The sequence below is a fragment of the Archocentrus centrarchus genome, chromosome 22 (genome assembly GCF_007364275.1).
Source record: "Archocentrus centrarchus isolate MPI-CPG fArcCen1 chromosome 22, fArcCen1, whole genome shotgun sequence".
Classification (NCBI taxonomy): domain Eukaryota; kingdom Metazoa; phylum Chordata; class Actinopteri; order Cichliformes; family Cichlidae; genus Archocentrus; species Archocentrus centrarchus.
The window spans coordinates 26,096,508-26,120,715 of NC_044367.1; the positions used below are offsets into that span (position 1 = coordinate 26,096,508).

At 40.1% G+C, this 24,208-nt stretch overlaps 2 protein-coding genes across 2 annotated transcripts in view; one reads left to right on the forward strand and one right to left on the reverse strand.

Moving 5' to 3' along the window:
• LOC115773011 (semaphorin-4E-like) overlaps window positions 1-4,822 on the reverse strand; it is a 17,424-nt gene extending 12,602 nt beyond the window's left edge. The window contains exon 1 of the mRNA XM_030719503.1: window positions 4,707-4,822. The gene's annotated coding sequence lies outside the window, so the exon portion shown is untranslated. The remainder of the gene's footprint in view (window positions 1-4,706) is intronic.
• The window catches only part of LOC115773012 (serine palmitoyltransferase 2-like), a 23,851-nt gene extending 910 nt beyond the window's left edge, over window positions 1-22,941 (forward strand). Inside the window, exons 2-12 of the mRNA XM_030719504.1 lie at window positions 5,414-5,596; window positions 6,570-6,724; window positions 9,364-9,512; window positions 10,355-10,479; window positions 10,795-10,888; window positions 12,459-12,564; window positions 12,934-13,153; window positions 13,747-13,873; window positions 15,065-15,200; window positions 15,758-15,887; window positions 19,510-22,941. Coding sequence (XP_030575364.1) covers window positions 5,414-5,596; window positions 6,570-6,724; window positions 9,364-9,512; window positions 10,355-10,479; window positions 10,795-10,888; window positions 12,459-12,564; window positions 12,934-13,153; window positions 13,747-13,873; window positions 15,065-15,200; window positions 15,758-15,887; window positions 19,510-19,629 — 1,545 coding nt within the window. The 3' untranslated portion in view covers window positions 19,630-22,941. The remainder of the gene's footprint in view (window positions 1-5,413; window positions 5,597-6,569; window positions 6,725-9,363; window positions 9,513-10,354; window positions 10,480-10,794; window positions 10,889-12,458; window positions 12,565-12,933; window positions 13,154-13,746; window positions 13,874-15,064; window positions 15,201-15,757; window positions 15,888-19,509) is intronic.
• Window positions 22,942-24,208: the final 1,267 nt, after the last annotated feature.

Sequence of the window (24,208 nt, forward strand, 5' to 3'; positions counted from 1 at the left end):
GAATAACCACGCGATTTGACACCATGTTAAAAGCACTAAGTAGCAGTAAGTTTGCAGGCTGATGGCTGTTCCTTTCTGTTTTAGGTTTAACTATAAATCTCCTTCTTTGGCTCAGTTCATCATGTGTGTTGGCCGCACGTTTTGCACTTTTCTCTGACTTTGCGGCATGTGTGGCAGCAAAAGTCTGGAAAGTCTGTCACATGAAGTGGTTGGCTTCCTTCTGCAATCCAGACTGAAAGTGTGATGAGTTAGTGATGAGGGAGACACTGAAGCAGTGCACCTGTTCACTTCAAGCTGTCCACTGAGACCGAGTGCATGCCTGCAAAACAGCTCTTTGCAAATAGGCTAATGAAATTTCCACCCTTGGGTGCATCTTCTGAGCTGGTCCAATTAATGGGTCTCCTCTGACTGATTAGGTGCTGCTTCACACACTGGCACTAGTAATACAGAGACACCCCCCCCCCCCCCCCCCCCCCTTATTATTTGAGTCAGATTAATATTGATTAGTATATATTGAGAGGAAAGTAATCCCTGTTATCTCCAGTTTGTAGTTCTTAAGTAAAATAATTGAGCCCCAGTGCTGTTTGTTATCTCGTTATTCTCATCACTAGATAATTTAGTACAAATAGCACAGGGAGTTTCTGCCACACTGGCTTTTAGGCTAAGAAACTGAGAGCCTGGTGACTGGACCTCAGCTGATCAGGGTTCATGCAGATGTCAGCGTTGTTATTCTGCAAGGTATTTGAGGGAAAGGCATGACCGGTCACATGCAGTGCCTAATAGCAATCAGTGTAGGGACAGGCATGACGGGGAAGAGAAATTGCACATTGCCTGTTTGGTTTCTCTGTCTATTAGATTACTTATCAAGATGTAGAAAAGAAAAAAAAACATTTGAAAGCAGGTTCTGAGTGCTCAGGTTTACATCAACACAACCTTCTCCTACCTTATTTGGCAGTCAAATCTCCCTCTCTCTGTTTACCTTCCTGTAAACTCAGTGCACAGCTAAACCAGAACATAATAGTGTGGTCTTCTCTTCCTTCTACAGTGTAGCTGTAAATGGGTCACTACACAAAGCTCAGACTCTAATAACTGAAGTTAAACCACCTTTTTTTCCCTCAAATAAGACAAAGGAAGAGGTAAAGTATATTTATATGCTCAATGACGTGGAAGTTTACTCCACTTTAAAGCCTTAATTGGGAAATGATGTGAATATTTTCATGGGTTAGAGTTGCATAAATACATATGGCCATGATTGGTCACTGTGAAACAATCCTGCGCAATATGCTTCAGCTGTTACTTCTTTTTTTTTTTTTTTTTTTTTTTTAAGCAATCCAATATTTTTCAGTCAGTTTTGCTATAGAAAGTCAAATGATGAAGAAAGAAATGCTCTTTTAATCTCCCAAACTGACTGCTGCAGATGAGCTTCAGATGTGACACAGAACCAAATTCAGCAAGCTGAAAACCAGCAAATTAAATGCCTGATTTTTTTCCCTTCCTTTAAAGTACTGTAGGGATGCACCTGTTGTGAAATTTTGGGTGAATAATGTTTAAAATAACAATTTGCCCAGTTGCAATGTTGATGCCAATATTTTTTATCCTGTTTCTTTACTATGCTTTTGTTATTGATTCCCTCTTCTATCGGGGAAATAAATAAGTCTTCATTATATATTAAAAAAAGCTCTGTATCTCATTATCTTTGGATACTTAACTAGAAAAAAAGCTGATTTGACACAACATAATACAGCACAAAATATCAGCCAGTGCCATTATTAAGCTACCAGCAGGCTAATATCAGTCAGGATATATCTGTGCATTTCAAAAAAAAGAAAAATATCCTTTAATTATCAAAGTAGTAACTGATTAATTTCACCAAGATCAGCAGACTTGTCAAACATTGCAGTTCCACTTCCTCATTTCTGCTCACTTTGTTACTTTGTTACATTTCTGCTCACTTTGTACATTTCTGCTCACTTTGTTTGGCCCTCAGATTATCATTAGGTAAATCTCCCTCAATGTATGTATCAAATTTATGCCAGTTTATCCATATAAACAGGATAAACATCATTCAGAATAAACAAAACTGTTCCGAGTTTTCCACCCTAGAAAAATACAAAAGCATGCCCTTGTGTGCAGAGTGGAGTTAAAAAGATACAAAGTATCACAGCATCGAGCAGCGAACTAAACCATGAAAGATGAGTCCGTACAAAAAAAGCCTGATTGTGAAATAATTCAGGAGTGACTCACGAAATCAGTCAAGACTCATAACATGAAGAAATCCATCAGCAAGAAAACTGTTTGATGGCTGAGAGATAGGCTAGTGAAGCTGACACCCCACCCACGTGAAAAATTCCAGCAAATAGATTGAGCGGTTAGTGCTTCGTTTGTGCTGGTTTGTGCCGCTAAAACTAGCCTTTGTGCTGCTTTCGTTTTCGAGTTATTAAAAATTTTTTTTTTAATGTCACACCACCACCACCACGTTTTTTCAAAACGTGTGTAAAAATATAGTAAATAATAGTTATATATTCCTCATTAAAAAGCAGGAAAGGCCTCAGGTATTTGTACAACTATTTGCAGAGCGAAGAGAAACAACACTTACCGAATGTCCTTTCCTGCGTTGACAACATCCGACAAATTCACACTGAATGAATTGGTGACAAAGTGCTGAAACACAACCGACGCATAACCAAAACAGTAATTACAGCCTGCAGCAGGTGATTCTTCTAATTAGGTGAAGATATGTGATCGCCTGACAGTAAAACATAACACTGACCGGTAAGCAGCACAGAAGAATTAAAGTACCATATTTTTTGGACCATAAGGTGCACTGCATTATAAGGCGCAATGTCAATGAACGGGTCTATTTTCATATTACGCACAAAGATACGAGCCAGCATAGATGAAAATAGGCCAGGAACATGTAGAATAAAATTCATCATTTTCTGCGTTTACTGTATGGTTTCTATTTTTGGAACAATGCTTCCACTTCCTGTTGAATTTATCTCCGGCGGCTTTGGCTGCTTTCCACACCTGCTGCACCTCACAGCTTGTTTCTGTCTAATATCGTCAGTGGAGTCATTTTGTGAATCGATGATGGACTATTTTAGAGAATTCAATGAGGCCTTTGAACTGATCTGCCAGACCGGAGGAAATATCGCTGCAGACCAGGCAATGGCGCAGTGGTGTGGATTCCTCGGCCATCGGCGGTCAGACGGCTCAACTATTTGAAAACCGTACGCTGGGTGTGTGCCCCCCCCCCCCCCCCCCCCCCCCCCCCCCCCCCCCCCCCTGTACGCTCTGGAAAATGTCGATATTTATTAAACTTCCCTTACCAAAGTCGTACCAAACGTTTCGACAGATTTTTGAGCGCAGTGTACCACATAAAATTGTTTCAAGGTCAGTAAGCATAACAAGAATTCATACATAAGGTGCACCGGATTATAAGGAGCACTGCCGATTTTTGAGGAAATTTAAGGATTTTAAGTGCACCTTATAGCCCGAAAAATACGGTAAAGCTAGATTTAGTTGATATATTTGGATGAAAATTTATCAGACAGTATTTTGTTATCCTAAAATTAACACATAACCCTTGAGCGACGTTCTGGTCCACACTCCATACCAGTCAATGGTAAATGGACTAGTTCTTATATAGCGCTTTTCTACTCAGTCCGAGCACTCAAAGTGCTTATACAACACGTTTTTTACATTTGCATACCCATTCATACAAGCACTTCCAATATTAACTAAGCTAAGTGCTTTTATTATCTAACATTCACACTCCGACGGTTGCATCGGAGAGCAACTTGGGGTTAAGTGTCTTGCCCAAGGATACATTGGCATGTAGCCAGGAGTAGCCAGGAATCAAACCACTGACCTTCTGCTCAGTAGGTGACCTGCTCTACCTACTGAGCTACAGCCACCCCGCTTCGATGGCGGTAATGCACCAATTTCCTTGCCCACCATCAATAAACTAAAAAAAAGGAAGAAGAAAGCAGCACAAACGCTAGTTTTAACGGCACAAACGAAGCACTAACCGCTCAGTCTGTTTGCTGGAATTTTTCACGTGGGTGGGGTGTCAGCTTCACTCAGGGCTTCCCATCAAACAGAAACAGGATTCCTTCCTGTCAGAGCTGCTGAGAATTTGTTTGATTTTTGTGACTTTGAAACACAGAGCGGCGGCACCAAGCTCAGATCACGGCACACAACCGTGCAGAAAAGAGGTGTTCCCTCAATGTGGAATACATAAACATTTAATGAGAGCAACCTGCTACACCACTGACAGAAATCATTAAACAGCGCAATCATACTCGCAATTATATCACTACGGATTCAAGACTTGTTCAAGTGAAGCAGCCTTTCTTTGAATAATAATTAATGCTGAAAAGTAACACATCTAATTGAAGCAAATTGCAGGTATTAAATCGAGTACTTGGTTTTGTATAGATTACAAAAACCCAGTGCTCCATGTGCTCGCAGAATGCACATGAAATATTTGCAGACTCGCTGCTGTTTTCTGCATTTTAAATATCTTTAAGTGAAAATAGTGTCATTTAAACCTGGCTTTAACTTAAGTGCAGGTATTGCCACTGTAACAAAATCAAACTGATGTCTTAGCGTTACCACATTAAATAAACACAGACTGATCTTACAGCTCTAAAGCTGTTTTTTTTTCCCTCTTTTTTTCTAATTGCATGTTCTGCATACGGTACCTGTGCTTTGCCTGCATGAACTCCACTTGAAAACCGAAGCATTTGAGGATCTTTCTCACGCTGACTCACCTCCTAACACCTGCTCTCAATTACTTTTAAAGTTGTTATTTTTTAAAAATGCACAGTTGGCATGTGTCAGCATCACACATAAGCAAAGTTTTTCAGTGGTCCTTATGTGACGGTGTGCGCTGAAATCTGCTTTTAACCACAATATTTGTATTAAAGTGGTTTTTAATATCAGTTATAATAGTTATTTTTACTCTACAAAGTCCTTAGTCAGTTGCCGTTACACTGTATTATTTGTATGACCAAATGTAAACCATGTAATCTTTTTATGAGCTAGTAAGTGATTAGGAGTTGGGCAAAAATATTGATACTGCAAATGTTGCACTGCTGCAACTTGAAATATGATTACCAATATGCTGGTGCCAAGCTTGTATATTTTATTTTAAAAAGTGAATAATTGGGCCAAGACTCATTTAACTTATTTACTCTGGGGCTGTTTCTTTCCTCTTCAGAAATACATATCGTAATATGACATGAATAATCTCCTTGCAGTGTGTCTCATATCGCAGAATTGTTGTCTCGTGACGGCATTGTTATCACGTACAGAGTATTGTAAGTTACACTGCGATTCCCAGTTTGCATATCAGATATTATTTTATCTAATGTAATGCTTCACATTCTCTGATTTACATTTTGCATAGCCCCACGATGGCAGGCTGTACTGCCGGCCCTTCATCGAGTCTTTCGAAGAGACGCCCATGCTGGTGGCAGTCCTCACATACATGGGCTACGGCATCCTCACCATCTTCGGCTACATCCGCGACTTCCTCCGTCACTGGAAGATCGAAAGGTGCCACATCGCCCGAGAGAAAGAGGATCAAAAGGTAAGAGGCGCCAAAGACACAGTCTTTTATGTAAAACAGGCAAAATGCAAACAGCAATACATTTGAATACACACAAAAGTAATCCAGCAAAATCTTTCACTGTGGTCTGTGGTCGCACTGGTAGTTTACACTAAGTAATCTCTGATAGTTTCCTGATAATGACAGAAACTTAGATACACTTTAGTCGTAGTGTTGTTTGCTTTTGGCAGGGATTCAGCTCACATTTCAGGTGTCGAATGGGACTTATCTGGGAGACTGAGCTCTAATTACATGTTGCCTGGTGACCAAACGGTTGCCGTGTTCATGTGGAAACAGTGGTGATAACAGAAGGAAAAACAGCGTTTGTTGTTTCATTAATCAAACTTAAAAAAAAAAAAGAAGTGATACTTGCACACCACAAACACCCGTTCCACACACTAGAATCTGTAATATAGGCGGTCATATCGCAAACATTTTAATAAGGATCGCTTTGGACCGTTTACATACAAATATTCTCCTTATTCTAAAATGGTTCAGTGTGCATTTTTGTTAGAGGTGGAACACACTTAGAATGTATCCTTTGTCACATTGTTTTCGGCATGTTATGTAATATTTGATAGTGAAGCCCATTGTTCCAAGTATTTAGTTATGATAAGGAAAGGAAGCCAGTGAGCTAGACATGGGGAAGCCATTAAATAACCCCGAGGATACCGGCATGGATGTTTTCCTCCAAGAAACAAGGAAAATCAGCTCCCTTGACCGTGTGTGTCGTTTCAAATGTTGTAATAAAGGCTAAACTGGAAGAGATTACATTCTTCCCTCATGATATTTTCAAGGAACATGAACATGCACAGTTCCTCGAAGTTAAGATCTTGAAATTGTAAAAGTAAACACCAGTGATTTAGGATAAAACTCCTACATGCCGTTCCACTTGGTTAATTTGCCATTTTCTACTTCCTCCCCGGTATGTTTCTCCCTGTTCATCCATGTGCAGGATTTTGTGCCGCTCTACCAGGACTTTGAGAACTTTTACACCAGAAACCTTTACATGCGGATAAGAGACAACTGGAACAGGCCCATATGCAGCGTCCCAGGACCCAAGATGGATCTGATGGAACGAGCCTCCCACGACTACAACTGGACTTTTGAGTGAGAGAGATGCGACTTTTATTGAAGAGTGCAAATATTTTTCTGCTTAAGTTAACCTTGAGGTATTCAGGAACACAACAGTAAGAAGAAGCAGGCCTTACAGCTGTTTCCAACATCACACTTCACACAAAGGGCGGTGTAATTGGTAACATTACAAGGTTAAATGAGACAGATTCCACACCTCTGGACTGAGCGGTCCTCAAGTTGCAACATACTGACGTTCACCTCCCATCGTTAAATACAACATTAGGCTAATTTACAATAATGCTAAACTGATGAATCAGCCGGGCTCATATCAGGCAACATCTTCTTATTGCTTCTGCAATTTGGGGTGGCTGTGGCTCAGGAGGTAGCAGGTCATCTACTAATTGGAAGGTTGGAGACTCGATACCTGGCTGCTCCAGACTGAATGCCAATGTGTTCTAGGGAAAGTCTGAAGTGTGCTGCACTCCTTGTATGATATGAATTTTGCTGTTTGCCTTGGTGCATTAATCAGAAGCAGAATTAAAGAGTCATAAATCCAGGCTGCCTTTCCTCTTGACCCATCCTCTTCTAACAGAGCCTGAGCCCACTGCAGTTAGATTTCTGTTGCATTTCTGTTTGATCGGCACTGACTGAAAAAAGGTGCTGCTCACTGGATGTTGGTTAGTTTTATATAACACTGAAGACTGTTGTGCTGAAAATCCAGTTTAAAGTTTGGACTGCTGCCACATGATTACCTGCTTGGTGAATTAGCAGGTGTAGAGGTGTTCCTAATAAAGTGCATTTATTAAGTTCCTAATAAAACTGCAAAAACCTCTAAATCAGTGCCTCTTAAACACATTTGTTACAGCTTATAGGCTGCATTATATTATATAGAGGAGGTACAGGCTTCACCTGTTGTACCTGTGCTTTTTAGTATGGTCATTTCTATGAACGGATAACTGCATGAGTATTGGTACCAGAAGCCTTTTGTTTGTAGTCTGATGCTTAAGCAGGCTTTGGTTAAAAGCATCTGAACAGCCAGGGTGAAGAGGGAAAGTTGGATTACATTTTTAATTTAATCTTAGAAATATTAATATCAACTCGCTTTTTTAAAGTGAGACAAAAGATCAGCATCTCAGCTTTTATTTCCAGGTATTTACATCTGGATCTTTGGCACCTTTTGTATTAAGTATTGGAACATGTGACTGACAGGTGTGTTTTGTTGCCCAGGTGTGTCCTGTTACATTGATTATTCAAATTATAAATAGCGCTGAATGTCTACGCTCAGTTTCAGATTTGGGCTTTGCCTGTGCAGACTGTGCATTTATAGTAATTGGAGTGACCAACATGAAAAGCAGAGAGCTGTCTGTGAGTGAAAAACAAGCAACTGTGAGGCTGAGAGAAGATGGAAAATCAGTCGGAGCCGTTGCACAAACATTGGCCATAGCCAGTAAGACAGTTTGGAATGTGCTGAAGAAGAAAGTGTTCACTGGTGTACAAAGTAACAATGCTGAACAGGTAGACAGAGGAAAACAACAGCAGCTGATGACAGAAACACTGTAAGTGCCATAAAGAAAGACCCTAAAACAGCTGGTAGTGACATCTGCAACAACCTCCAGAGGGCAGGGTCTGTTACATATAGACACAACACTGGTTCATCCCTTGAATTAGGTGCATTTTTATGCTTGAAGGATTCATTTATCAGTGTTAAGTGGCTTAACAGGAAAAAAAAAACATTTCTCTGAAAATGGTCATTTAAAAGTACTGGACTGAAAATGAGTGAAAAAGCAGCCAGTGTCCAAAAACCTTTTGGAAGACCTTCAGGAGCCCTGGAGAACTATTCCTCAAGACCACTTTTAAAAACAATTACAAGAACGTCTGCCCCCTTAGAGGTAAAATATGAAGAAATTAATAATGGCTCAAGACTTTAGACTTTAGAAGACTTTATTTGTCATTATATGTAAATATATAATGAAATTTGCATTCCAGAACACAAACAACAGAAACAAACAGGGGAGACAGGTGTCTGAGGTCATGCAGCCATTTTACCGGCGCTGCCTTTAGCAGGAAAACAGAAAGAGATACACTGGGATAGGTAGGTTCAAAAAAAGACTTTTGCACATTACTGTTTATGTAGTTATTTTGTCTCTTTCTTTAATCTTGCTTGCTGTACAGCTGCAGGCTTAACTTCATTCAAATGCAGAGTTCTAGTGTAAATCTATTCTCAGCGGTGCAGGTTAAATTTATCGAGATTTGAAATGCAAATCGTGCTCATGTTTAACCTCTGATAACCCCAGTGGATTCCAAACAGTTTCCTGACTGACAGTGTGAACAGATACTTTTTTTTATTCTTCTGTTACATGCTAAATCTTGTGACAGTGATAACCCCAGTATGAACAGTCATATAAGAGTTCATCTTATAAGTCCAACCTTGCCTTTGTCATCTGTGGAGGATCAGTGATGTTTGTGAAGTCAGACATCACACAAGTGAGAAACTGGGGTGGGATTTGGGAGAAAAGCAAAGAGCACATTGATGCTAGCCAATCTTTCAGTCTAGTTCTTAATTACCTCTACCAATCATTACTATTAATTATACCAATCTGTTTTCCAACTCATTAGTTTCTTCTCATTGATTCCCGTGCCTGTTTATCTTCTCCTCTCACTCTCTCTTGCAGATACACAGGTCGGGTAGCGCAGGATGTGATTAACTTGGGTTCATATAATTACCTCGGCTTCGCTGAGAACACAGGTCCGTGTGCTGACTCCGCGGCTGAGGTCACCGTGAAGTATGGTGTTGGAGTTGCAAGCACGAGGCAGGAGATTGGTACAAACACATGGCAAAGCACAGACACACCCGCTACCTTTGCTATCACTGCTGAGTTTAGCATCAAGAATGCGTGCAGCTGATTGCACCTGGGTAAACACAGTGTCATAGACCAGTTCGTTTAGTAAAGCTGTGGTAACTAGTATGATCTGCGTGCAGCGTTTGAGTCAACTGTAACACCATGCCACACTCATAATTGTCCATTCAATTTGAGCTTGTGGTTGAAAGACAGGCTTTGAACAAACAGAGCAAAACACTCAAACTATCAAAGCTTTCGCTTCATGTTTCCATTTTCACTCAGTGCTTTTGTAGGAATGGGATACAACAATTATGTACCTTACAATATAAAGCACCTTAGCATTATATAAACAAAACTGAATTGAATGTGTTAAAGTTTTGGCAACTTTACCAGACTTGAGGAAGAACTTGATATCTTTACACTTTGATGTTGCATGAATTGGACGAACAAGATCGTTAACGGTATTGGCGAGAACAGAATGTGATCAGCATGATTATGCAAAAACACTCCAGATGAATATTATTAAACTGGGTGGAGAGTAGACGCAAAGGAAAATTAATAATACTTGGAGGGTATCTGTCTTTAAAACTGTGAAATGTAACCTTGACTTTGGGTGGTGGATCCACCGTGTTTAACTTGAACAGAACCCAGCTTGCTGTTTCCCCCTGTTTCTAGTCTTGATGCTTATTTTATCCATCTTTTATGGTATACTTTTGGAGGAGAAGCAGTTAAATGTAATACTAAGAAATCTATGTCAGCTTTAGAACCTCAGGGTACTCAGTAATACCTATTTATTGTGAGCTACTATGTTTCTGCACCTCAGGTAACCTAGACACACACGAGGAGATGGAGAAACTGGTGGCTAGCTTCCTGGGTGTGGAGTCAGCCATGGCGTTCGGGATGGGATTTGCAACCAACTCAATGAATATACCAGCACTTGTTGGCAAGGTAAAACCACAAGGGTCCAAAGAGTCACTGTTACTTACCGTTACTGCTGTTTAAAGGTCTAGGTTCAGCCTCAGAGCTGTGTGCTAACAAACAGTGCAGTCATACAAAACAAGCAGCATTCTCTGTAATTCTCTCACACAGATTTACACATCATTCTGTGTAAATGTTAAAAAAAAATGATTGTCCACTCTCACAGAACTCACCAGCCAATAAAAACAATGCCAAACAGAAGCAGGCTTGTGCACGTTACACGTTTACAGATGGACAAAAAGAAATCATATGTATGAATTATTTATAATAATTCATCTTCTGCAGGGGTGCCTAATCCTGAGTGATGAGCTGAACCATGCCTCTCTGGTCCTGGGAGCCAGACTCTCTGGGTCCACCATCAGAGTCTTTAAACACAACAGTGAGTCACATATTGGTTCCTATCAGTCTGCCTCCTGCCTCTATTTATCAATCAAATCCTTTCTGCATTGTCTGTTTTAGTGATTTATCGTTTATCTCCATTTAATTATTTATTTTTTTTGTTTGTTTTAACCATTCTTCTTGGTAATAAGTCTTAAATAGTTAGAAATGGTTAAATGGTTAGAAAGCCACATCTGTAAGGAAAATGCATTTGTGGATTGAGCCTCAGAGCTTTGTGGTAACAAACAGTTGCACCCATGACCTTCTCTGCCAATGCCAAGCAGCTTATTCTGCTTTGTCTCTTGTTTTGAGCTCCTGAGAGCCCGGGTGCTACATTCAGTAGTTTTAAGCTCTGCTGTCGACAACAGACTGTTCGGTGCCCATCAGTTTTTAGCTAAATTCACTCCTCAGTCATCTATGTTTGAAATCTTCTAAAACTTGGTGCAGATGCTCTTTGAGTAGGGCTCTACAAAGCAGGGGAGGCAAATTTTCAATTTTTGAATTTTTTGATTGATTTTTTTTTTAAATGAATTTTTTAAATTTGAGAAATACTGTACATTGATATTTACCTTCAATCCCCACTCTCCCTTATTCCTATTCAGTGTGAAAAGCGCTACAAAATGCTTCAGACTTTTTTTTTTTTTTTAATTTTCAATCTTTTTACATTTTTTTTTTCCCAATTTTCTTTTTTTTACTTTGACCTTTGGCAGCGCAGCTCTGTAGGCCAACAGGTCTCTTGTTGTTACTTTTATTGTTTGATATATTGTTTACTTATTTTAAAATGGCAGTGCATGAGAAAAAAATCTTTTTTTTTTGTTAGACATTTTTAAATCCCATAGAAAGGAAGACAGGCGTAAATAATTAAATTAATGATAAAATACATTTTACTGCCACTCTTGAGCTCCTTATTTTGAAAGCTGTCAGTTTGTTGTAGCTTACTTAAATGGAATTTTTTCATGCTGATAATATGCTTTTTCTAATATAAATCAAGTTTTGAAACATTATATTTGTAGTATGTTCTTTTCGTAATCATTTCTGTACGTGTAACACAAAAAAAATTGTGTCAAATGTAGAAAACTATCATTCTAAACTTGCGTACTAAAATGCGCATGTTGAGTATATGCTGTCACATTACTCTGTACAGTAGTTCTTACATTATTCCATCAGAGTCAGCCTTTATCAGATAATGTTGAGCTTTGTGCTCTGTGTTGATTAGTTATGTCTGTGCAATTAGCATCTACAAACTTGCTGACGGCTCTTAGCCAGTGGCTAACATCCGCTGACGTATTGAACATCTCAGCTGCCTTTTTGTTTCTGCTGCTAATTTGGTTCAGTCACAATTAAATGTAGCTTGTCTTTTTGGCTTCAGTAAAAAGGAATCATGATTTTCATGAACACGTGTTTTAAGAGGAGGAAAAATGAATTTTCCCTAAAATAGAGGGTCAATTACTAGTTGAACTGGCGCTAACAGGCTAAGACCACTTAAATCAATAGAATCACTGTTCAACAAAGATATAAAAATTCTTGATATAAAAAAACAAAAAACTTTTCGGTTTGTTTGTTTGGGTCAGATATGCAGAGCCTTGAAAAACTGTTGAGAGAAGCCATAGTGCATGGCCAGCCCAGGACTCACAGACCATGGAAGAAGATCCTTATAGTGGTCGAAGGCATTTACAGGTACCGCTTTGATTTCCTGTACAAAATATCACACATGACAAACGGAACCTTTCAGAACTTTTGGTTGTGTCTGATGGTATCAGCCGTTCTGAGAATGTGTGGTTGGCTGACAGAGCTGAGTCAGTTCTTGGTAAGCTCACCCTATTCTGTCTCACTGGGTTTGCAAGGTTCAAGCATTTCTTTATATATTTTGTTTGAGTTGAAGATAAATTCAGCTCAGCTGTTTATTCTTTGTTGACAGCTGTCTGATAGATCGTTTCTTGAGCAGAGGCTGAATTTTCTGGGCTGCTGGGGACAAAATGAGCCAGAGCAACTCAGGACATGTAATGCTGTAACGCCTTCAACTCTCTGCCTCTTTTCTCTGTGCAGCATGGAGGGCAGCATAGTGCGCCTGCCAGAAGTGATCGCCCTAAAGAAGCGCTACCAGGCCTACCTTTACTTAGATGAGGCCCACAGCATAGGGGCCCTGGGTCCAAGAGGAAGAGGCGTGGTGGATTACTTTGGCCTTGACCCATGTGATGTGGATGTCATGATGGGCACTTTCACCAAAAGTTTTGGCGCTGCAGGTGGATACATCGCAGGAAAAAGGGTGAGGCTTGTATCCATTTTGTTTGTTTTTGAAGGTGGGGGTAATATTTTTTAGGATAAGATCAGTTCAAGCTCACTCATAGTTTTCAAGTATGCATTGATGCATAGAATCTCTAAAGTGATGCCTATCATCCCAGCAGTGTGAATGTGTGTTGGATTCCTATCAAAGCGTATCAAAGTGGAAGGCTTGCTTATCAAGATGATTGTCAAGATGAGACGTTCTGTCTAAATCATGAAGTCAGACGCATCTTAGAACTGCGTCTTAACTGAACTGAAACAAAAAAAGAGAGAAAGAATCACTGAGGAATGTGTCATCAGGTAACAGGATGCAGTGTGATAAGTACCTCCATATCCTGTAATGTAAATGTAAGAAAAACAGTGACCAACTGCAGTTTAAGAAGCACAAAGCAAGAACTGAATTTAGCTTTGCAAACTGTTGAGGTTTTAATGCAACTGTGGCATTTCCAAAAAAAGCCCTCACTGTCGCACATTCATGAAGGAGAGGTGATAAACAAGCAATGTGTCAAGAGACCGTCGAGTGACTGCAGCTGTTCATGCATATCTGTTTGTCTTCTGTGTATCTGCTGGGTTTAGGAGCTCATTGAATACCTGCGCTCCCATTCCCACAGTGCGGTCTATGCCACCTCCATGTCTCCTCCTGTGGTGGAGCAAATCATCACTTCTATGAAGTGCATTATGGGAGAGGATGGCACAACAATAGGTAAGTCCAAAGTCCAGATCTCAGTTTCATTTTTGCTCTTAAAGGATCATTAATTTTGCTCTTGAGCCAAATCTCACTGTCCATTTTCACACATACTACACTCATACCTGACCAAGATTCAGAGTGTATGACCGCATTCGATCCTGAGTGAGTGCATAAGCAAAGACTATTGCTGTCTGCACATCCCAGCTGCAAATACAAGTCCTGCCCATCAATCACGTTTATTTTATAACAGGACGGAACTGCGCTGATAGCTGAAAACAAAGAGTGAGATTCTGCAGCAACGTCAAACTGCACAATGTTCCTGGATTAAGAATCAGGTCTTGCAGAGTAAGTGGTCAGGTTCAGGCAGGCTTGAGGCTGTTCTGTAAGTAGTGCATAAATGTGTGGATTCTTAGCTGTTTTCTTGCATTGCATTTAAGATTATGTTGACATGCTGTCAGCTTCTGCTGACTTTGTCAGAATTAGTTGCTGTAATTTTTATCATGAACCACCAGGGGTCAGCGCACAGTTACCAATTGTAGGACTGGATCGATCAGCAAGTGTTTTCTTAGATCAGCTGCTTTACAAAAATAAGAGTAAAGGATGTCTGAGTTATAATAAAAAGTACTGTGATTTTTTTTTTATTTCATAATTTTTACTGGATTTAAACAAATGAAGAAATCCTTTATGATTGTAAATCGATATGGTTTAATTTCTATGGCTTGAAATTGCTTCCTTTGCTTCAGTTCTGTCTTGGCTGCTAGGATTGTTAAAACCTAACCTCACCCATCTTCCTATTCAAGATGCTGCTAAACTAAACCTAGACCAAAAAATGAGCTCTTCAGTTAGAGACTCCATCCAGAACATCAATAAAAACAAAAACATTTAAATGATAACGCAGTACCTGACACCAGGCTTCGTTAATGAGTTTGCAGTATACAGTAAGCATGAGCAGCAAAATACACTAAGCAGAAATGATGGGTATACCACGCAGCTCTATAAATATCCACATATTGTTCATTAACACATCACCATGTGATGACTTGTGTGTCAAACACACTGAAGTGGCAAAACAAACAGCAGTCAGCGCACTGCAAAAAAAAAAAAACCCAAATCCTAGATGATCGTTAAATATAGATAGATGTGTGATTAACTGGCATCACATTTCCTATCAGCTTTCATGTTTCCAAATCTCATCATCATCCCTAGGCCGTGAGCGCGTGCAGCAGCTGGCAGAGAACGCGGTCTATTTCCGCAAGAGGCTTCGAGAAATGGGCTTCATCATCTATGGCAACAACGACTCTCCCGTCATACCCATGATGCTCTACATGCCCGCCAAGATAGGGTGAGCTTCCATCTTTGCTCTCATTGCTGTTCAGCGTGATTGAATTATATCATCTGATACTGGATGTTAGTATTTTGGCTGAAATGTTAAGGTGACAAGTTTCAACAACCTCCTTTCAACAACCCCCCGGTGCTACATCACAGAACTGCTCAGGAACACAGCAAAGAGCCTGAGGTGTTAAACTCTGCAGAAACCAAATCTAATACATACATGAGACAGAGCAGAATAAGCCAAGTTCACTGACAGCACACCCCCAGCGGGCCTGCCCGTACCCAACAGGCGAATTATCATCATTAGAAAGAAGTTTTAATGTTTTGGTTGGTTGTTCTATGCTTATTCTATGAACATGCCTCCTGTAGCATCAGTGTAAAGACTTTACCTGTGCAGCTGTCATTAATGCTCTGTCCTTTAGTAAAAATCAAGCAGAAACACTGTGGGGCCAAAGTAGGCTGTGAAGCATTTTTTTTCCTCTCTCTCGGTCTCGTTTCTGCAAGCACGCTTTTTTCATTCTTTTTATTAAACCCCTCTGATCACTTTTGCCGTGTCTGCACCATCAGAGCGTTTGGCAGGGAGATGCTGAAGAGGAACATCGGCGTGGTGGTCGTGGGCTTCCCCGCCACGCCCATCATCGAGTCGCGGGCACGCTTCTGCATCTCTGCCGCCCACTCGAGAAACATGCTCGACCAGGTAAACGGGTGCTTAAAAATATCTTGACGTGTGTCGAGAACTCTTTAGTGTTGAAATATTCTGATAGTTCCCTGAACAAGAATTAAAAGCATCTAATTTAACACATTTTAGACAAATCATTTTTTCCATGGTAATACCCTGTTTAGACCTTTTTGTTAAAACTGACAATGATTTCTCTCAACAGGATCTTTTTTTTTTTTCTTCTTTAAGACCCAAAAAAGCGATCACAGACCACTGTGTGCTATTAAACCCTGTTTTTAAAAAAAATGGCCACTATAAAAACTGTTCTGCTCTGTTTGGATGTCTCAAACATGGTAATTAAGTGGAAGTAATACTCTCCAGCTCCTGCACACTTACTACTTTGTAGTCGGTATGCAAAAACTGTCAATTGTTTCTTTAAAAAGGACTGCAGCACCTTCAGCTGCACATGTATTGATGTTGACCGGTCTTGCATATCCACTTCTCGCTGCCCACACAGGCGAAAGGTCTGGCCGAAGCCATTACATTTCAGGGAAAAACATTCCCCGAGTTGTTAGAATTCCTCTAATTAGTCGGGACTGTTAGTCAAAGCCTCTCTGAACTAAGCTCACTGGTGCTTTTGCTAAGTGTGCTTCCACAGGGGTTACGGCTAATTACTAGACTTGTGCACAGATCAAGTTTTTGTCAAAGTTTTTCCAGCATGCAGCTTGTTAGCTGGATTTGCCAGCAGGAGTTCAGCAGGAAGAGAACGGTGCAATTACTAGTAGTCGAACACCGGCAGGCTTATCTGAGTGGTACTGACTGCTTCTGGCTGCGGCTGATTTGTTTAGTTATACTCTTTTAAAGTTTTAGGTATTCCTGATCCAGGGTGTTTGAGTTGAAACTAAGCCAAGTGATCAAGGTGACATTAAGTGAAGTGGGGCAGGCTAAAGGGGGCCAAAACTCTCTGCAATGTCAAGGACACTCATATGATCTCTTTTGACCTCAAATGTCTACCTTTGCAGATTCCTTTGGACTAACTTACAACACGTTGAAGCCCTTCCAGCTCGGTGTCTGACATCTCTTTAGCAGAGATCCATCAAAGGACGAGGCCGCCTCGGTGGGATTAACAGAGTGTCAGGAAAGGTTTTACAGAAATGACTCCATATAAAAAAAATCCAAAGTGTCAGCCGTATCACTCTGCAGGTTAATGTACTGTGTCTTCCCAGTGTTTTCAGTTTAGACCTCCACATTACTCTTTGTGCTGGTCTGTGTAAGTGCAGACAGTTCAGCTTTGATTACTGTTGGCAACGCATCTAAAACCGCCCACTCTTCTCAGCGAGGGCTCTTCTGCTACACTGAAATGAGCTCACTGCAGACCTGCTTGCTCTTCACTACGGGCCACCGTCTTAGATGCTCCTTTATCTTCTCTTTTTTTCTTATTTTGACAGTAATGTAAATCAGCTCACACAAAGGTTGCGCTTTCTCCTGCGCTTCCTGTCCTAATTTGTGTGGCTCAGTTGGCTCGGATACAAACTGTGTCTCCAGGAAGTTCTGTATATCCAGGGTTATGTTATCGACTCCTATTATCCTCGGTGCACTTCAAAAAATTGAACAAAATAAGCTGAAGACAAGGAGTGGGAGTATTGTAACGTAGTGCTTTTATCTGTCATGGTGTTAAAATCTGTCTCCGTTAGCCTTCCTCTCTGTATCATTCTCACGTACTTTGAAGTGTCATGTTGGTTTGTGCGTTTCTTTTATCCACCGTTGAGCTTTTGCAGTATTATCTCTTCGTTCTCGCACACCCACACGTACATCTCAACCTAAATCCTTTTATTGCCCTCGTTATTTCATTCTACTGACCACAATAATATCTCAGCCTTAAACAAATGTCATGTTATAACTAGTGTATCTGAAGATGTGGAGACAGTAACAGAATGATCCACATAGTATTGAAGCTGGCGGAGCTACTTTGGGCGGATGATGGCTCAAAACGTTAAAAACACTGGCATTAGGTGCCCCGCACTGGTTACTGAAGTGCTGCTGCAAAGCCTCAAGCTGAGCGTTTGTCCAGTTGTGATAGTGGTGTGCTAACACTGGACAGAGATCAGTCATATGCTGGTGACCCTGCCTTTTGGCTTTAATGTCCTCGCAACTAGGAAAAGTTGCTGGCTGCCTGGTTGAGCGTGCAACACTTTCAGCCTCTTGGTGACCGCTTTTGATTGCAAGGTGATTGCACAGTTTCTCTGGTGGGAGGCAACCTGTCTCCAAACAGATCTTGGCCCAAGTCAGACTGACTGCAGGCAGATTCACTCTGACAGACTGTCAGGTTTGTAAATCTGTAAACGCTGACAAATTGCCAACACATTTCAATCAGTCTGAGTCAGTTTGCACTCATAAGCGCAACTCATCTGCAATGAGTCTCTTCTGTAATAGGGGACTCGACTCAATTCTGTATTCTGGTTGTATTCCTCTATAAAAGTTCACTCGCAAACTGATAGCAGACTGACTCAGTCTTATTGCTGTTTATCAGTAACTGACTGTGGTTGCATTAACTTTGGTCTCCCATCACTGTTTTCCACAGTGTAACTGTAACAATAGGGGGACCATAATTTACTATCATGTTGTGTCCAGTATGACTTGAAACTAGCAACTAGGTCTAAGGTACTTTTTCAGACTGGATTAGCACTATGTCCATCTTTTGCTTCAAACCTAGAAACTCTGAGGTAGATTACTCTAGAGGTGTATTTCCACATCCAGGGTTAGGTAGGACCTACATTTTGTGGGGGATGTGATTTTTTTTTTTTTTTTTTTTTTTTTTTTTTAGGGCGATGAACCAACTTAATATTTGGTAGAAAGGACACAGAAGATACTCAAGACTTCACTGCAGTTGAGTATCTCAGGGCAGGCTGGCAATGAACAAATCCAAAGAACCGATGTGATCCGACGCCCATCTAGTATCTCACAAGGCTTTACCATAAACAGAATGAATGTGTTGCTTCACTAACAACCTACACATGTGGGGCATATGTTGAGAAGAGGCTCCTGAAGCCCTGAAGAAATTTTTTATTTTTTTTTAAAAACCAAGCTAAAAAGGCAAATGTTGATTCATGTTCCAGGGCTCAAAATCTATGCCAGTAAATTCATTAACATGTTACTAAGCTAACAATATTGGTTTATTCTACAGCTGGCTGCGCCGCCCTCGAGTGAGCAGAAATCTGCTGACGCAGCATTAAAGTTAAAACCGATGAAAGAAACGTGACGATGCAATGAAGCAAAAATGCATTAAAAATGTAAACGTTTATTGCAGCAGCATGTACTCAGCCCTACATTGTGTAGTTACTGTTCAAGCTGTTAGAGTGTAACAGCTTTAGCGCCTTAGCACTCCAAAGACTGAATGTCTCCTCCTTGGTTGAAGAGCTTTAGACAGAATGAAGATTTGCTGCTGTTTGGAAGACGTGTCTGTATGAACTCATCACGGTCTTTGCTCGAACACCCAGGTAATCGGAGTGAAAAATGGAGAAGCGTAAACCGGAGATCTTTTCCGCTTCGGCCCGAGTTTTGCAATTTGGTGTCTGTGCATCTTTAAACGTCCTCAATCCACATATTGGCCTTCAGGTTGACAGCTTTTTTTTTTTCTTTCATTGTATAAATGTCTCCCCAGGCGCTGAACGTCATCAGCGAGGTTGGAGACCTCCTTCAGCTCAAGTACTCCCGTCACCGAATGCAGCCGTCTTCTGCGCGGCCTTTTGATGATGATGTGTATGAGGACATTGATGACTGATGAATCACTCTGCTGCTAACGTGGCGCGAACCAGAACAACCCCACAAAATGCCAAACGGGTGGGTCAAGATGGATCACGAGTCTTCCTTAAGGACCGACATGTGCGTATGTGCCCCTTGCCACCATATTGCCACCATGTACCCTCACCCCACCCCACCCCTCCGACAACAGGAAAACACTTAAAAAAAAGATTTTACTTTGCCTTAGGAACACACACAGAGGTTGTGAACACAGTGAAAATAGCACCTCTGTTTCTTCCTGTGTATTTTTTTAATCACTAAGTTTTTTTTGTTTTGTTTGGTTATGTCTGTAGTTTTTGTGGTATTGGTCTTTGTTAAGCTTTCAGATTACACATCCAGCATTTTTTTTTTTTTTTTTTTTTAATGCCATGGTTCTTACATAAATTGAAAATGTAATGAGGTAAAATTAGACCATCAGTGGTTACAGCCATAAGCAGAAAGCACTGGATGCTGCAGTATTTGCACAGGACCTAATTTGTCGCCAGTTTTCAACATCAGCAGCCTGTTAGTTTGCAAACACGATTTTACCTTTAAAGCCACTTTTCCCCTTCGTCTTCTGGTCTTTTCAAGGAACGTGCAGATGTCATACCTGCATCTTGAACCTGACTTGACCCAAACACTTTAGGCTGAACTGCATTTATTTTTTCTTTCCATCATTAGCTCTATACAGGAAATGAAAAGTTTAGATTACCTGGCAGCTTTCCATTAATAAATCACTTTATTGCACAATACAAAGCTGGAGCCTGCTTCAGAGTTGTTTCTTTTACCAGTTAACCAAGCACAATGTGTTAATTACTGCATTTAATTAGAAGATGTGAGCTGATGGACAAAGTCAGCTTTGAGTCTTAAAGCTAAGCTTAGTGCCTGCTAACTTTGACTTCATATTTTTCCTGCAGATATAAAAGTAGCATCTTCTCATCTGAATTTAAGCAACAAAGCAAATGTGCACATTTCCCAAAATGCCAAAAGTTTTCTTTTATTTAAGGCCATTGAAGATAAATGTCTGCTGCTGGAGTAAACTAAAATCTAATACCTTAAGGAGGACCTGCTCTGCTTACCTGCAGATCTGTGTTTCTATTGCTGGACTCTACTAGAGCAGCTTTTTTATGTGAGTCTGGGCCTCGGTGCCGCCCCTCAGTACATCCACGGTTAGAAAATGAGCCATTTTAGCACCCCCTTGTTGAAACCAACTTGGTATCACCTCCCAAACAGGATGTGGGCGGGGCTTCTATGCTCACAGCCAGAGTTGTGATGATTATATTAAAGATGTTTTCTGTAAATGATATTATCTCCAGGAGTAGAAGAACCTCTTTAGAGCCTGAGGTTTTGGCAAACAGGGATTATGTTTGCATACACTGACCTAGATTAATATGAACATCCACCACTGTAACTACTTGGTATGTGAAAAATACATAAAATTATAAAAGGTCCAGTTTCAGTGAATATCACTTTCACAATAATCTGGTTTCTGTTGCAAAACCAACAAAAAGTTTTACTTTGACAAATAAAAATGCCACTTTCCATAAAGGATAAGCCATATGAGATTTAAACTCATGGTTGATTTGCTGCTATTGAAATAAAAGGAACATAATGTAAATGAAAACTTGAATGGGGAATTTTATCCCTAAAACATGTTACACATAAACATATGTTACACAGGGTCCGCCTCTTTCCCCCACAGCTGTTATGCGTCATACTCACTCGTGCAACTTAGTGTCCATTTGTGCCACTTCAACTCTAATAGATGATCAAAGCTCAATTTTAAACTTGACTCCCAGAAACACAAGGCCAGATTTTTTTCTTTTTTAACTGTTACTTGTTTCTGTTTGTAAGAAAGCCCGACTTCTTCTTGGTTTTTGTGTTTATTCTGTCTTTACGTCACTTCAGGAAGGGCAAACAGAAGAGCATCTAAATTAGCACAGGTGATCTGGGATCCAGCTCCTGGTAACTTCTCATCTTACTGCTTTCTGTCCCATAATTCTTTCATTGCCTTGAAAAACAAAGTGCTTTTTTTTTTGTGCTGTGACTAGCGAGTCAGTGATGACGTTAATCAGTTTCTTTGGATTGGGGGGGGGGGGCTGTTTTCCTGCCTCCTCCACATACACACCTGTCTTGGCCTTTTATTGTGCTACTGAGCTTTCAGGCAGCAGCACTCCTTAGTGAAGGCAGCTGTTAATAAAGAAGAAAACCCCACATGCATACACTACCGCTTGCATGTATGCACACTGACGAGTACTGTGTAACCGCTCGTTCTTCATACTAATGCATGCACAGTAAGAATTCATCCCAGAAGCTGCTCTGCACCAGAGCTCATCCTGCTCAAAGCTTAAACACTGGTTTTCTTTTTTATTTTTAAATCTACTTCATTCTGTCTTCATATCTGTCTGGGCTCTAGAGAGCTGATTTTTATATTATTATTCATCTTTGCTGATCTGTTACCATGTAGTGGGAGATACTTGCATAATATATCTTATGTAAATGAATTTGGCTTCCTTTCTGTAGTAAAATGGGAACCACGGATTTCAGATGATTGTCCACGAGCTGAAAGCTTGGTTGCAATATTATTCCTACAAATGCAGAATGTATCTTTATGTATTTTTAAGTTTGTGCAGAGGAAAGTCATAACGTTATACTCAAAGCAAATATTTAGAACTTATTTTAACATTATGTGACGATTTTAGAGCCTGACATTTTAATGAGGGGCTTTTGAAGATGGATTAAATTCATTTCCCTTCAGTTTACTGGTCGATCTCAGCAGTCCTCTCTGATATCTGCTTTCAACCGTTAAATCCATTTTGTTAAGAAAATGATGCATAAAAGCAGAATAACCTTCATTCTGTTGTTTGCGCGAAACTGCATGAAATGCTATTATGGACGATGGCTCGGCTCTTTTCTACAGTTTATATTGTTTCATTAAAAATGAGTTGTTTTGGAATATTTTGTTTATCATAGAGTGAGCTGGGACATGTGACTGTGTGTAACTTACCACACATCAGAGATCATTATTTTCTGATATACAGTAGTGCCTTTAAAATGATTTTCTAAGAATTCTGGGTATAGTGTCGTAACTTGGTTTGTTCAGCTTTGAAAGTCTTAACTGACCTCATGAACTACTTTGTTTTCAGCAGGACTCAACTGTTTAATTAGCACTGTGTGTGATATCTATGTTGACTAATTTCCATGCATTTGATCATAGAAAATGTACTATTTCAACATATCAGCAAAATATTAAAATGTAAAGTTTCACCCTTGTCAGTTACATGAGTAGATGAATAAAATGATGTAAAAAATATTTGGAATTGACTTCAGTTTTTAAGACACTTAATAATGCAGTACATGTCATGAGAGACAATGCTGTGCAAAAGTCTTGAGCCTTTTTCACACATTTTAGTCCAGTCCTTGTACCATTTTCAGAACATGTTTTTGTTGTTTGGTTGTTTAAGGCACTTGACCCATTCCCATTTAGTTGATTTTACAAAGAAAAATGCCAAAGGTAACACAGTTTGAGAGGCTTAAAATGGTATATTTTCAGTACCATGTTGGTTGTCAAAGAGATATGCCCAAAGCCTGTTATATTTCAGCATGGTGTGCAGTGCAGAAGAAATGGTGGACTTGGAGTCAGAGCCTGGACCTGAACATTAATGAAGCAGAGTGGGATCATTATAAAGGCAGCCAACATCTTCAAGAAGCCAGGAGAACTAGATTTAAAGAAATTAAATGAAAGCTTGCCTTCAGAGCTCAGGCTGTGTTGACTAAAGGTGGTCGTACCAAATATCAGCTTTCATTAGAATTATACAGACTCTGTTTTTGCCTGATTTACTGTATTTCCATGAGTGTTTGTACATTTCAATAAATATGTGCACCTATTCTCCATTTTCCTTGCCACATATAAAGAAGTGGTGGGTGGCTCAAGACTTTTGCACAGTACTGTATTGGACACTGAATCTTGTTCTGACATATGGAATAGAACCTGAACATTGAAAACCCTCTTTTGTCTGATCATTTCTTAATATTTAAATTTACAATAATGAACACACAGCAGTGAGGAATAAATGTCATTACAGTAGAAGGCTTTCTGAAACGGCTGAAACTAAGTTTAAGGATTTAAGTCCTCCACTGCTATCTTCAGTGCCATGTGCCTACACAATGCAGAGCAGCTACCTAAATTCAGGCAGGCTGAGTAACCAGGTGTATACAAAGGATCCTGTTTACAACGGTGCAAAGAGAAACTATTGTAAAACACTGTTCCATGCACTCATAATGCTGTCAGGTTAACTGGGTTCTGAATAATTTTTAAAGGCAGTTTAAGTTTATCATAACTGCATCTTTTTAAACTGCCAACTATTTGTGAGGTGATTGCTCCACGACCATTAGGATACTTTCAACTTGAGGGCTGTTTTCCCATGTGCACTGCAGTCCTGAACTTTTCCAGACATTCTGTCCAATTCTGTCAGATATTTATCTTCAACACACCAGCTCCTTTGTACAAGTCCGTGTGAGAACAGGGACGAGTGATTGCCTGGTGAATTTACTGTGAGTGAGGTGAACTGGAGCCAATT